The sequence below is a fragment of the Tasmannia lanceolata genome, unplaced genomic scaffold, assembly GCF_043159265.1.
Source record: "Tasmannia lanceolata isolate RefF3 unplaced genomic scaffold, GAP_Taslan_0.1 ptg000024l, whole genome shotgun sequence".
NCBI classification, from domain to species: Eukaryota; Viridiplantae; Streptophyta; class Magnoliopsida; order Canellales; family Winteraceae; genus Tasmannia; species Tasmannia lanceolata.
Window position 1 is genome coordinate 7,766,936 of NW_027518701.1, and position 13,966 is coordinate 7,780,901.

The window sequence follows — 13,966 nt, forward strand, 5'->3', positions numbered from 1 at the left end:
TATAGGTCAATAATGAGATTTCTATTTTAGGATTATCTTAGTAATATTTCTTGCCTTTTTTTTCTCTTGCTTTAGATAGAAGATGGAGAATAATTGTTAGGCAAGTATTTAGGGTTGCTATTCTTTAGTTTTGACTTTGGCATGAGGAAAGAAAGATATAGATTGAATAAATTTTATTTTTGAGACATCACTTGTGGAGAGAGCACTTGTGAGGAGAGCATTAGCTCCTTAACATGGGTGAAGGAGCTTTGCTCCTTTCACGTGTTAAATTGGGTTTTTTTTTTCTTTTCAAACGGTGGCATGTGTTTTCAAACCCCCATGAGTTTATTTTAGTTGTTGGTTGTGTTGATCTCCAGCTTGTGTTACTACTAGACGCTCCCTGTATCAAATTGTATGCTTTCAAGAAAGAAATTTGTCTTGAGAAAATGATTTAGCTGGCTAGTTCATTTTGAGTCCTACTAAAACTGATCGCACCACATTATGGCAAGCAACCCGAGGGCTTTATAGCCAGCTTTTTCTCACCAGTCACAGCATTATAATGCCTTTCTGGTTCAAGAACAGCCAAATTACGTGAATCGGATGGTTTGTACAGGGTATTGAGTACCTAAACTTATGATAGAAAAATTAGTGGACTAAAACGGTATCAGAAAAAGAGAAAACATAGTGATATGGCATCGGTGAAGTATAATGGGGATCTCACATTGTCAAGAGATTTTGGCATCATTTCCCCTTCAGAATTAAAAGTAGCTTCTATTTCAACCTTGATGTTTGGAAATGGCTTCTCTTACTACAATAATCCTTAGTAGTTTCTCCATTTCGTGGTGTGATATAAAATATGGCAAATTACGTTCTCTATTCTAAAAAGAAGTATTAAGAAAGGGGAAGTGATAAATTAGCCCCCTTTTCTTCCCTCGGCCACTCCTATATTCTAATTGTGACCACTCACTCCTTTTACACTAAGTAAAGGGGACGAGTATATCATTTCCCGGAAAAAAAATAATGGTCCCACAAATTTTATGAAGAAAAAAAAGTCTAAAAATATAAGGGATATGTCTTCCACTATGAGACTTTATGAGATATTGAGAACATCCAGTCACACTAAAACGTTAAATACAGAGGCAAAAAAACATCCAAACCTTGATCTCACGCTTGCAATAATGCAGTATATGAGAATGCCCAGTGCCACTCGCAAGTTCTTTCTTTATCCTTTTAGATTTATTTCTCCATCAGTGCTTTACAATAGCAATAATGCCCAACATAAAAAGAGAAATAAAGTCATCAACTACATCCCTAACTTTGCTATGTTGCCCATTATTACTAGTGTAAGTGTACGGGTGTAAGTGTAATTTATCAGTGCTTTAGATGTGTCAAAAATAGAGTCTTCAAAAGAGAAGAAACGACTAATGAACTAAAGCAAAGGACGATTCCCTTGGCTTTACGGCCTAGCAAATGGAAAACATATTGTCTCGTTATTTATTTATTTTTTAAAAAATTTATATTTTGCCATTAAAGCCAGGAAGAGATGTGTATGATGTTTCACAAAGTTTTGAGGTTATCAGAGTGACCAGCTATTTTCGTCTTCGAGAGATACACTGGTGAAAATAGTTATTTTCCTTTTTTGTACTCTATATTTTCTTAGATATTTTTTCTTGGATTCTCAGGAATTTTTGTTTTTGGAACTATGAAGATTAGTGGAATGCTTTTGTAGTGCACAATCCTCTCTTCTCCCATGTGTAAATGTGTTTATCTCTTTTCTTTTGAAAATGAAACAATTACAAAACAAAAGTTGGTTATGCAATTTGGAGACATAGAAGTCTAATAGAATGAAATAAAAAATAAGAAATGTAAGTGATGGAACACGAAGGTGTGTCTGTATGTATGTATGTATCTATCTTTCATCTATATGTGCGTGTGTACGTTAAATTGTGTTGGGAATAATAAAACAGTCTTTATTTATTACAGTGATCAAAGTAGTGACCATTGGACAGGGAGAGTTCATGTTGGTGAAGGCAGGTATGCATGTTTCTTTACTCTCTCTTTTTCCAAAAATATTAAAAAGTAATTTTATTGGTGAGTTTATTGAGAATTTCATTTTTTTTCTTAAATATTAAACAGTAATTTAGTGGGTTTGTGGGGAATTTCTTTTTTGGAACTACCAAGATCAGAGCGAAGAGATGCTTAGCTAAGCTTTGGGTCTATCAGAGTGATCAGCTATTTTCGTCTCTTGAGAATTCACGCTGGTGAAAGGAGGTATTTTTATGCTCTCAATTTTTTCGTAGACATTATTCAGTGACTTGAGGAAAATTAGAGGAATGCTTTAGTAATGCAGAATCCTCTATTCTTGGATACGTTCATCTTTTGGAAAGTAAACAATTCATAACTTTACATGGTGTAAGCCCTTATAGTCCCGTATTTTCCAAAATGTACTGTAGGGACCATACTATAGCATGATCCAAATCGTCCATCAGATGGGCCACAATGTAAATAAGTTGTGCCCAAAAAATCATTTCTAAAGGATGATCCCAACCCTCCGATGTAGAAATGAACTGCAAATTATGGAAACCTCTATGGGTCAGAGGGCTAGGATCATCCTATGGAACTAATTTTTGGGGAATACGTTGTGTTCCATAACATGAGCGGTTTGGATCATCCTATGATGTGGTCCGTACAGTACTTTTGGAAAAATAAGGGCCTGTAAAGGGCTTACAGCATATAAAATCTCACAATTCAAAAACAAAATTTCCAAATACCAGGTATGAATCTAGGTTAACTCATTACCAAGCAATAAAATGACATAAAATAGTTAATGGAAGGGATATAAGGCGCGAAGAAATATATAATATAATTGTTAAAACACTCTTTGTTTACCAGGGCTACCATCTGCATCATCTTTGCATCAAGGAGGAGAGTTCACGTTGGTGAAGGCATGTATGTTTATTTCTCTAAACTCTTTTTTCTTAAATTATAACGAAAATGATCAGAAAAATGTACTTTTTGTCTGAAATTTTCAGAAAGGGGGGCTGTTTTCTAAATTATCAAAGAAGGGAGGAGGGAGAAAACTTTAGCCCATTTTAGGATGAGAATACCCCCTTCCCTCTTGAAGGTTCCTCATCTAATCATCCCATTTGCATATTTTCCAAAAGTCACCTTTTTACCTTGTTCTCATGTTTTCTACCTTTTTACCTTTTTCAACCTCTTCTCAAAGACAAAAATCTTGTATTGCTCCTCTTCTCACAGTCCCATGAAAAACCCATTTTAGTGTGTTCTTTCATTTGGCATTAAACCCATTGGTACTACCTTCTTCACTCTCTTCTCAAAGCCATACTTTAAAAACCTTGTATTGCTCATCTTCTCAAAGTCCCATGAAAAATCCATTTTAGTGTCTTCTGGCATTTGGCATCAAACCCATTTGTACTTTTTGCCTTCTTCAACATCTTCTCACTTGCACTCTTTATTCCACGTAGGAAGGGCTTTAGTTCCATTTGGCGTCAAATTTAGGGTATTCTCTCTCTTAACTTTGTTCTTTGAAAATAGAGGTTCGTAGTGATAAATAGTGGTATTTATTGTTAAAAGAGTGCTTCGAGTGCTAAATAGTGGTTCTTAGTGTTAAATGGTGGTTATGTAGTTTTAAAACAGTGGTTCGAAGTGTTAAATAGTGGTTCCAATTAACTAAATAGTGGTTCTTAGTGTTTAAATAGTGGTTCAGAGTGCTAAATAATGGTTCCTATTGTTAAATAGTGGTTATGTTGTTTTAAAACAGTGGTTGGGTGTGTTAAATAGTGGTTCTAATTAACTAAATAGTGGTTCTTAGTGTTAAAATACTATTTGCAAGTGCTAACTAGTGGTTCTTAGTGTTTAAATAGTGCTTTGGAGTGATAAATAAGGGTTCTCTAGTTTTAAAACTGTGGTTTTGAGTGTCAAATAGTGGTTCTTAGTGTTTAAATAGTTGGTTCGGAGTGCTAAATAGTGGTTCTGTAGTTTTAAAACAGTGGTTGGGAGTGTTAAATAGTGGTTCTAATTAACTAAATAGTGGTTCTTAGTGTCAAAATAGTGGTTTTGAGTACTACATAATGGTTCTTAGTGTTAAATAGTATTTGTTTAGGGTTAAAAAGTGCTTGGGTGTGTTAAATAGATGCTCTAATTAACAAAATAGTGGTTCGTGGTGTTAAAATAGTGGTTTTAAGTTGTAAATAATGGTTCTTAGTGTTTAAATAGTGGTTCAGAGTGCTAAATAAGGGTTATTTAGTATTAAAGCAGTGGCTTCTAATGTTAAATAGTGGTCCTTAGTGTTAAATAATATTTCTTTAAGGTTAAAACAGTGCTTGGGAGTGTTAAATAGTGGTTCTAAGTAACTAAATAGTGGTTCTTAGTGTTTAAATAGTGATTTTGAGTGTTAAATAGTGGTTCTTAGTGTTTAAATAGTCGTTTGGAGTGATAAATAGGGGTTCTTTAGTGTTAAAACAATGGTTTCGAGTGTTAAATAGTGATTCTTAGGGTTTAAATAGTGGTTCAGAGTGCTAAATAGTGGTTCGTAGTGTTTAAATAATGGTTTGGAGTGATAAATAGGGGTTCTTTAGTGTTAAAACAATGATTTCGAGTTTTAAATAGTGGTTCTTAGTGTTTAAATAGTAGTTCAGAGTGCTAAATAGTGGTTCTTAGTGTTAAATAGTAGTTATGTAGTTTTAAAACAGTGGTTGGGAGTGTTAAATAGTGATTCTAATTAACTAGATAGTGGTTCTTAGTTAACAAATAGTGGTTTTGAGTGCTACTTAGTGGTTCTTAGTGTTAAAATAGAATTTTTTAGGGTTAAAATAGTGCTTGGGAGTGTTAAATAGTGGTTGTTAGTGTTAAAATAGTAGTTTTGAGTGCTAAATAGCGGTTCTTAGTGTTTAGATAGTGGTTTGGAGTGATAAATAGGGGTTCTTAGTGTTAAAACAATGGTACTTAGTGTTAAAACAGTGCTTGGGATTGTTAAATAGTGGTTATTACTGTTAAAAAGTGGTTCATTCATTCCTATCTGATGAGGTCGACTTGTTCAGTGCAATTACAATATGATGAGATCAGTTGGGAAGAGGTTGACTTGTAGGTTTACTTGTTTAGTGCAATTACAATCTGATGAGATCAACGGGAAAGATATCGACTTGTAGGTGGACTTGTTCATTGCAATTATAATCTGATGAGATCAGCCGGAAAGAGGTTGACTTGTAGGTCAACTTGTTCAGTGCAATTACAATTTGATGATATATGATGAAAAGATGTCGACTTGTACGTCGACTTGTTACACAAAAAAATCACATCGATATGTCCCACTTAATTTGACATTAAGGCCAAAGGACAAAGAATGAAAGGGACAAAGATGAAATGGAGAAATATATGCCACAAATAGATCCCACAAATAGGTGCCACACAGTTACATTAACTAACTTTACAAATCGCCATTCATATACGTTATTTACAAATCATCAAATCACAACCACCACCACCACCGTCACCACACTGACTACTTATACTCTCCTTTCGTTGACAATCAGAGCATTCTTCTACTTAGTATTAACTCTCCCATATACTCCATCTAAGAAATCACTGAGTAATCTACCTCTCATAGCCATGATATTTGCCTAGTTGAAGTCTATCTTAGCATCACGCGAGAGATATTCCATTTCCTTTAAAACGACTAAACCACAATCATTGCTGCAAAAAACGAATGTCAAAATCATGTCGACACAATACGCATATGCTGAAATTAAGGTGGAATTATGACATTTCAATTATAATGAAAGGTACAAGTAAAATCACCTGTTTTTCTGTACGGGCCGCTTTTTTAGCTCTAATCCAATGAATCCAAATTAGACCTTTTTAGATGGAATCCAATCAAATGAAAAGAAATTAGACCTATTTAGATGGAATTGAATCCAATGAATACAAATTAGAGTGAGGATACATGGAATCCAGTCCAATCAATCCAAATTAGAATCTATTTAAATGGAATCCAAACCAATGGATCCAAATTAGACCTATTTAGATAGAATCCAACTCCATGAATCCAATCTTTGAACCACTACTGAGACCCTCTGAAGCATTAACAGACCCTATGAACCACAATTAGTCCCTTGGAACCACCATTAAACCCTCTCAACCACAATTTACAATGTTTGAACCATTGTTGAGGGCCTCTGAACCACTATTACACCCTTGGAACCACTGTTAGACCCTCTAAATCACTATTTATAATGTTTGAACCATTGTTGAGGCCCTTTGAACTACTACTATACCCTGAGAACCTTTGTTAGAGATAATTACAGTGTTTCAACCACTGTTAAGAACCTCTGAACCACTATTGGACCCTTGGAATCACTATTGAAGCCCTCTGAACAACTACTATACACTTGAAACCACTGTTGAGAGGTTACAATCCTCTATTATACCCTTGGAACCACTATTCAGACCCTATAAATCAGTGTTAGACACTGGGAGCCACTCCTGAGAAGTTTTGAACCTCTAATTACAATGTCAGAACCATGGTTGAGGCCCTTTGAACTACTATTATACCAAATGAACCACTGTTAGACGCTGGGAACCAACTATTAGACCCTTGGAACCATTATTGAGAGGTTAAGAACCTCTATTACACTCTTGGCACCAGAAATATCTAATACACCCTTGGAATCACTATTACACCCATGGAACCACTATTTAGGCCTTCTGAACCACTATTAGACATCTATTACACCCTTAGAACCGCTTTTAGACCCATATAACAACTACTTAGGCCTTCTGAAGCATTATTAGACATTTGGAACCACTGCTGAACCACTATTGAGGCTTTCTAAACAGCTATTGAGTTTCAGAACCACTATTAGTGGCTTTTGGAACCTCTATTGAGTTTCAGAACAACTATCACACCCATGGAACCACTATTGCAACCCTCCAAATAGTGGTTTGGAGGGTGTTGATAGTGGTTCCAAGTGTGTCAATAGTGGTTCCGAGAGGCTTAATGGTGGTTCTGAACCAGAAATGGTGGTTCCGAACCAGAGGAAATAAAAAAAATGACAGACGAAAATATGTTGATTGAGAACCAGAGGAATAGTGGTTCAAGGAGGTGAAGATGGAGATGGGGGGTAGTTAAACTCAACAGAACCCTAAACCCAAATTGGAAAGGGAATAACCTTAAGAAAATATAAAATGAAGAAGCGACTAACCTCAACTTCGTTCAAGGAGGTGATGAAGATGGAGTGGAATCGCTCCAGAGGGTGGTTCTCGTTGCCGTCGTTGTCGGTAGGAAACGGAGAGGGTAGTGGCAAAATACAGTGAAAATGGAGTTGGAGAAGATGAGGTAAAAAGACGAAAAAGTAAAAAAAACAAACAGTGAAAAAAGCTACAAAGGACACCACTTCATCTCGGAGTGGCCATTCATCACTTGGGACACTGTAGATTTAAATTATTTTTTGACATTTATATGGACTCAATACTCTTTTCTGAGTCTCTTGTGCACGTGTCACGAGAAGCACCTTCGTGACACGTATACTCGGGTCTTGTATGAAGTGGGGCTCCCAAATGTGCAAACCCATGATCTCAAGCTTCCAACAATGCAGTATATGAGAATGCCCGGTCCCACTCGTAACTTCTTTCCTTACCTTTTAGCTTTATCTCTCTACCAGTGCTTTACAATAGCAATAATGCCCCATGTAGAAAGAGAAATAAAGTCATCAACTACACCCCCTCATTATTGCTATTGTAGCGGTGTAAGTGTAATTTAGCAGTGCTTGAAATGTGTCAGAAAATAGAGTCGTCACAAGAGAAGAAACGATGAATGAACTTTAGCAAAGGGCGATTCCCTTTGCTTTACAGCCTAGCGAATGGAAAACATATTATCTCCTTATTTATTTAGCAAAATACTTCATATTTTACCATTAAACCCAGGAATAGATGTGTATCAAGTTTTGCAAATTAAGTTTTAAGGTTACCAGAGTGACCAGCTATTTTCGTCTTTGAGACTTGAGGGTTCACACTGGTGAAAATTGGTATTTTCCTTTTTGGTACCCTCTATTTTTTCTTAGATATTAGAGAGTGATTTACTGGGTATCTGAGGAATATCTGTTTTTGGAACTATGAAGATTAGAGGAATGCTTTTGTAGTGCAAAACCCTCTCTTCTTCCATGTGCTTATCTCTTTTCTTTTGAAAACTAAACAATTCACAAAACAAAAGTTGATTTTAAAGTTGATTCTCCAATTTGGGGACATAAAAGTCTAATAGAATGACATAAAAAATAATAAATGTAAGTTGTGGAACACACAAAGGTGTGTATCTATTTATCTATCTATCTCTATATCATCTAAGTGTGTGTGTTAAAATGTATTGGGAATAATAAAATACTCTTTATTTATTACAGTGATCAAAGTAGTGATCATGGGACAGGGAGAGAGTTCATGTTGGTTAAGGAAGGTATGCATGTTTCTTTATACTCTCTTTTTCCAAAAATATTAAATAGTAATTTAATTGGTGGGTCTATTAAGAATCTCATTTTTTTTTCTTAAATATTAAATAATATTTTAGTTGGTTTGTGGGGAATCTCTTTTTGGAACTACCAAGATCAGAGCGAAGAGATGCTTAACTAAGCTTACGGGCTATAGAGTGACCAGCTATTTTTGTCTCTTGGAGAGCTAGTTGGTGAAAGCAGGTATTTTCATGCTCTCATTTTTTTCATAGAAATTATACAGTGATTTGAGGAAGATTAGAGGAATGCTTTAGTAGTGCAGAATCCTCTATTCTTGGATATGTTCATCTTTTCTTTTCGAAAGTAAACAATTAATGATTTTTTAATTGTACTGTACAGACCATACTATAGCATGATCTAAACCGTCCATCTGATCGGCCACAATGCAAATAGGTTGTGCCCAAAAAATCATTTCTATAGGATGATCCCAACCCTCCGATCTAGAGAAGAACTGCGTATTATGGAAACCCTCTTATCATGCCCAATACTCCGATCTATAGGATGATCCCAACCCTCTGATCATTTCTATAGATCAGACGGCTAGGATCATCCTATGGAAATAATTTTTGGGGAACAGCCTATTTCCGCTGTGTTCCATAACATGGACGGTTTGGATCATCCTATGATGTGGTCCGTACAGTACTTTTTGGAAAAATAAGGGACTATAAGGGCTTACACCATATGAAACCTCACAATTCAAAAACAAAACGTCCAAATTCCAGGTATGAATCTTGGTTAACTTTGACCAAAGTAAAAAAATGACATAAAATAATAAATGGAATGGATATAAGGCGCGAAGAAATATACAATATAATTTTTAAAACACTCTTTGTTTATCAGGGCGACGATTTGCATCATCTTTGCATCGAGGAGGAGAGTTCACGTTGGTGAAGGCAGGTATGCTTGTTTCTCTGTACTCTCTTTTTTCTTAAATTTTATTAAATAGAAATTTGGTAGATCTCCGGGATTCTATTTTTTTCTTAATTATTACAAAGTAATTTAGTGAGCTTATGGGGAATATCATATTTCGTAACTTTTAAAAAGCAATTCTTTAGTAGGGCACAACCACTAGTTGTAACATAATGAGGTATGCCTACTAACAATAGGATATTCGGCTTGTCTCATTGTAAAGGTCAACCCGACTGAGCATTCTGATAGAGCTGTGATACTTGCCGAGTTCAAGATGGCAAGTCTCCAAAACAATGAGTTTTTTTTTTGGTTGGAAAAAATATCTGATGATTTTCCATTATTTGCTAGAGATATATAAATAGATAACATCAAGAGTCCAGGGAGAGAATCTCTCCAACAAATTGAAAACACAACAAACGGTCAAAAGACCACTTTGCTAGCTAACTACTTGAGGAAAAATAGCAACATAAACTGAAAAACAGGGAAAGGCTCCAGCTTTATTATTTCATAAGATCACCCACGTCGGAAGACGTGGCTTGGATGCGTGGGTGACGTGGCTTGCAGGGTAACCAACCCACGTGCACATAATCCTCGCCTGTTCAAGCAACCTTGTCCTCAAGGTTGAAGCTTGGATAATCCCGTTTCAATGTCCATTCATCAACCCATGTTGCATCCCCTTCATCAGTGCCCTCCCACTGAATTAGGAAATCGGGGTGGACGCGTCTTCCTCTTTTCTTCTTTCTGGTGCTAAGGACCCGAATCGGCTTGAGAACTGGTTTGCCCTTTTCATTGCTATCTGGCAAATCAATAAGAGCTACATCCTGATCACCCAATTTAGCTTTTAATTGAGAAACGTGGAATACAGGGTGCACCTTGCATCCCGTAGGTAGTCGAAGCTTATAGGCGACTTTCCTGACCCGTTCTATGATCTCATATGGCCCATAGTAACAAGGAGAGAGCTTCGTTACTCTTCAGAACTGGAGGGAACTCTGCCTGTAGGGTTGCAACCTTAGGTAGACCATATCTCCCACTTCAAATTGATGGTCCGTGCGTTTGAGATCCGCAAGCTTTTTCATTATGTTTAGGGCCATGTCTAAATTTTCTTTGAGCAGCTTTAAAACTTCATCACGATCTAACAGTATTTTCTCCACTTCTTTGACAAAACTGGTGCCCTTGACAGAGGAGAGTAACCTCGGTGGATCAATGCCATAAAGGACTCGAAGGGGGAGAAGCCTGTTGACCCATTTATATTTGTGTTGTGCCAAAACTCAGCTAAAAATATAGCCATTGAGCCCATTGTGAGGGTTGCAATCCTGCAAAACAGCGCAAATAGTTTCAGGCCATGTTCATCTGTCCAAAGGGCCAAATGTGTCTTAAAAGTATTTAGTTTCCACTCTGACATTTTTGACTTGTGAAATCCATTTTATAATCAATTTATGCTCAATTGATCTTGTTTTAAGTCTAACCTAGGGATTAGTTTATTATCTAAAGGCTTGACACACATCTTCACTCCTTCATAATCTTCAAATCTTCTTCAATCTTGGATCCATCCTTCGTACTTCATGGTTCTTTATTTGACAGACTTTGACTCCATTCCATGATATCTTCAATTTACCTTTAAAGAGCTTTCTTACATAACAATGAACCACTAGTATGACAACTATTATAAATCATCATGATGTGTTTGTTCTCACCAAAACATGAGTTGGGAAAGTAGGCAAGGTTGAACCCTTGGGCTAACACATGTTATCTATAAAAAAATTTCCCTTGTAGTTACGACTCCTTAGATTACTTCCAAAGCTAATAGTTTAAGTGGTTTAGTTCCTTGAGAATTGTTGGAAATCTAAGCTCGACCACTTGACCACCTATTCACTTGACTCTTAGATTTTCCGTGGTTTTGGAACTGTACTATTTTGGAAGCTTGCAACTTTGACTTGATTTGACCTCATTGGGAATCTCCTTTGTGAGAGTTAATGGCCTGAGGACTTAGTTTCTTTGTTTTGGAATTATGTAAGACATTTACTTTAGCTTTGTTAGTGTGTTAGTGGTACTTAGGGAAGCTAAGTTTAGTTAAGAAAAGTTAATCTCGGATTTGAAGTTCAGCTTAAATATTAGGCCTTGTACCTTCTTCATTTAAAATCCATTTTAGTGAAATTTGAAAGCTCTGGAGTAGTATAACTACTTGGGCTTCTTTCTTTGTGTGTTTTACATCATGAGAATATTTTTCTTCTCTTGAAACTCATATTCTCCCTCCAACCTAGTTGGTTTCATTCCAACAAAGTGATATCAGAGCATAGGTTGAAGGTTGATCATGATTGCCGACAATATGTTGCAACCTCAACTTCCTGGATTCAACGACCAGAACTACAACCAATAGAGTATTCAAATGAAGGTGTTGTATGGATCTCAAGATCTGTGGGATATTGTTGAGACTGGCATTGAAGAACCGGAGGATTAAGCGGCTCTAATTCCACAACATTTGAATGACTTGAAAGACAATTGGAAGAAGGACAAGAAGGCTTTGTTCTTCAGCTATCAAGCGGTGGATGAAGTCATCTTTGAACAAATTTTATATGTGACTTCGGCAAAAGAAGCATGGGATACACTCTATACATTATACAAAGGAGAAGACAAAGTAAAGTTGGTGAGATTACAAACTCTTAGATGTGATTTTGATTCACTAAAGATGAAGGATTCAGAATCGGTTGAGGATTTTTACAATCGTGTTATGTCTCTTGTAAATCTATTGAGAGTAAATGGTGAAGATATTCAAGATCGAAGGATTGCAGAGAAAATCCTTAGAAGTTTGACTCGAAAATTTGAGTATTTTGTTTCTTGCAATTGAAGATACTAAGGATTAAGGATTTAATATCTTTATCCTTAGAAAGTTTATTGGGATCACTCCATTTTTAAAAAAATGTTTATTGGGATCACTCCAATCCCATGAACTACGAATGAAGCAGTTTGATTCTTCTCTTCTAGAATAGGCTTTTCAAACACAAGTCTCTTATAGGGGAGGCTCTAGAGGAAGAGGAAGAGGAAGAGGAAGAGGAAGAGGAAGAAATTCTTTTCGTGGAAGAGGGAGAAATGGTGGAGGAAGAAATCACAAATACAAAAAAGATCGAAGTGGTTCTTCTACAAGAGGAAAAGGGAGAGGAAGATTACTATCCCAAGTTCAATACTATCATTGCAAAAATTATGGTCATAACGTGAAGTATTGTAAAAGAAGTTGGCGGAAAAATCTACTTTCATGGATGAGAAAGATGAAAATAAAGAAGAAGACACACTCTTTCTTGCTTGTAATGTGGAAGAAGTGGCTCTTGATGAGACGTGGTCTCTTGATAGTGGTTGTGGTAACCACGTGACCGGCAACAAAGGCGTGTTTGTAACGTTGGATGAATCACTACAAAGTGACGTTCGAACGGGTGATGACAAGAGGCTCTCTGTAAAAGGAAGTGATATTCTCGTCCAAACAAAGAAAGGTGTCGAGCGCATCTCCATTGTTTTCTATGTTCCCAGTCTAAAGTACAATCTCTTGAGTGTTGGGCAACTTTTAATGAAAGGGCATGGTGTTCATTTCAAGGAAGATGTATGTGAAATCAAAGACAAAAATCATGTTCTTATAGCCAAGCTGAGAATGTCCAAAACAAGATGTTTCCTCTAAAGTTTCAAAGTGAAGGTCTTCCTTGTTTCAACACCATTGTCAATGATACGTCATGGTTATGACATCTTCCCTATGATCACTTGAGTTTTAGCACCTTATCTCTAATGTACAAGAAGCACATGGTGAAAGTCACGCCTAGCATGCCTAACATCAACCGTCAAGATCAAGTATGTGAAGGATGAGCACTTAGAAAGTATCAAAGAGACTCTTTTCCCATTGGAAAAGTTTGGAGGTCATCAAATCCTCTTAAGCTAGTGCACTCGGATTTATGCGGGCCTATGCAAACAACATCAATTGGAGGTAATCGATATTTTCTCACCTTCATTGATGATTATAGTAGAAAGACATGGATTTACTTTTTCAAAGAAAAATCAGAAGTCTTTGGATGTTTTAAAGTTTTCAAGAGCTTGGTAGAAAAGCAAAGTGGTTTCATGTTGAAAACTATGCGTGCCGATAGAGGCGGTGAATATGTTTCTCATGAGTTTGAGAATTTCTTGAAAGAGAATGGGATTGGGCATCAACGTACCACTCGTTACACGGCAACAAAACAGCCGAAAGAAAGAATCGAACGATGATGAAATTGGCTAGAAGTATGTTGAAAGCAAAAGGGATGCCTAATATGTTTTGGGTGGAAGCCGTTGCATGTGACATCTATCTTTTGAACCGAGCATCATCTAAAAGTGTTCAAGGTATGACTCCTCAAAAAGCTTGGAGTGGTCATAAGCCTGGTATTGCTCACTTGAGAATTTTTTGTAGTATTGCCTACTGTCACTTTCCGGATGAAACAAGAAGAAAGTTGGATAGTAAAATGCATTCTTATTGGATATAGTGAAAGCTCAAAAGCATACAAGTTGTACAATCCTATCACAAAGAAGATTATCATAAGTAGAGATGTGAA

The 13,966-nt window shown here is 36.4% G+C and overlaps 2 protein-coding genes and 1 long non-coding RNA gene across 27 annotated transcripts in view; 2 read left to right on the top strand and 1 right to left on the bottom strand.

The window, feature by feature from the left end:
* Positions 1–13,966, top strand: part of LOC143856927 (disease resistance protein At4g27190-like) — a 49,741-nt gene that overhangs the window by 21,894 nt on the left and 13,881 nt on the right. For 15 of the 25 annotated variants that reach the window (XM_077367187.1, XM_077367181.1, XM_077367182.1 and 12 more), the window contains 6 exons: positions 1,963–2,013; positions 2,116–2,250; positions 2,872–2,928; positions 8,391–8,443; positions 8,591–8,678; positions 9,336–9,392. The gene's annotated coding sequence lies outside the window, so the exon portion shown is untranslated. Of the gene's footprint in view, positions 1–1,962; positions 2,014–2,115; positions 2,251–2,871; positions 2,929–8,390; positions 8,444–8,554; positions 8,679–9,335; positions 9,393–13,966 lie in introns of all 25 variants that reach the window. The other 10 variants (XM_077367198.1, XM_077367205.1, XM_077367184.1 and 7 more) reach the window with 9 other exon arrangements.
* LOC143857338 (uncharacterized) lies at positions 5,364–7,407 on the bottom strand. Its single transcript, XR_013238624.1, has 3 exons — positions 7,200–7,407; positions 5,797–5,852; positions 5,364–5,691 (listed from the first exon to the last, which is right to left on the bottom strand). It is a non-coding gene; the product is annotated as an uncharacterized LOC143857338 (long non-coding RNA).
* On the top strand, positions 12,655–13,068 carry LOC143856971 (uncharacterized). Its single transcript, XM_077367253.1, has one exon. It carries the CDS (start codon positions 12,655–12,657, stop codon positions 13,066–13,068), a length of 414 nt encoding a protein of 137 aa, XP_077223368.1.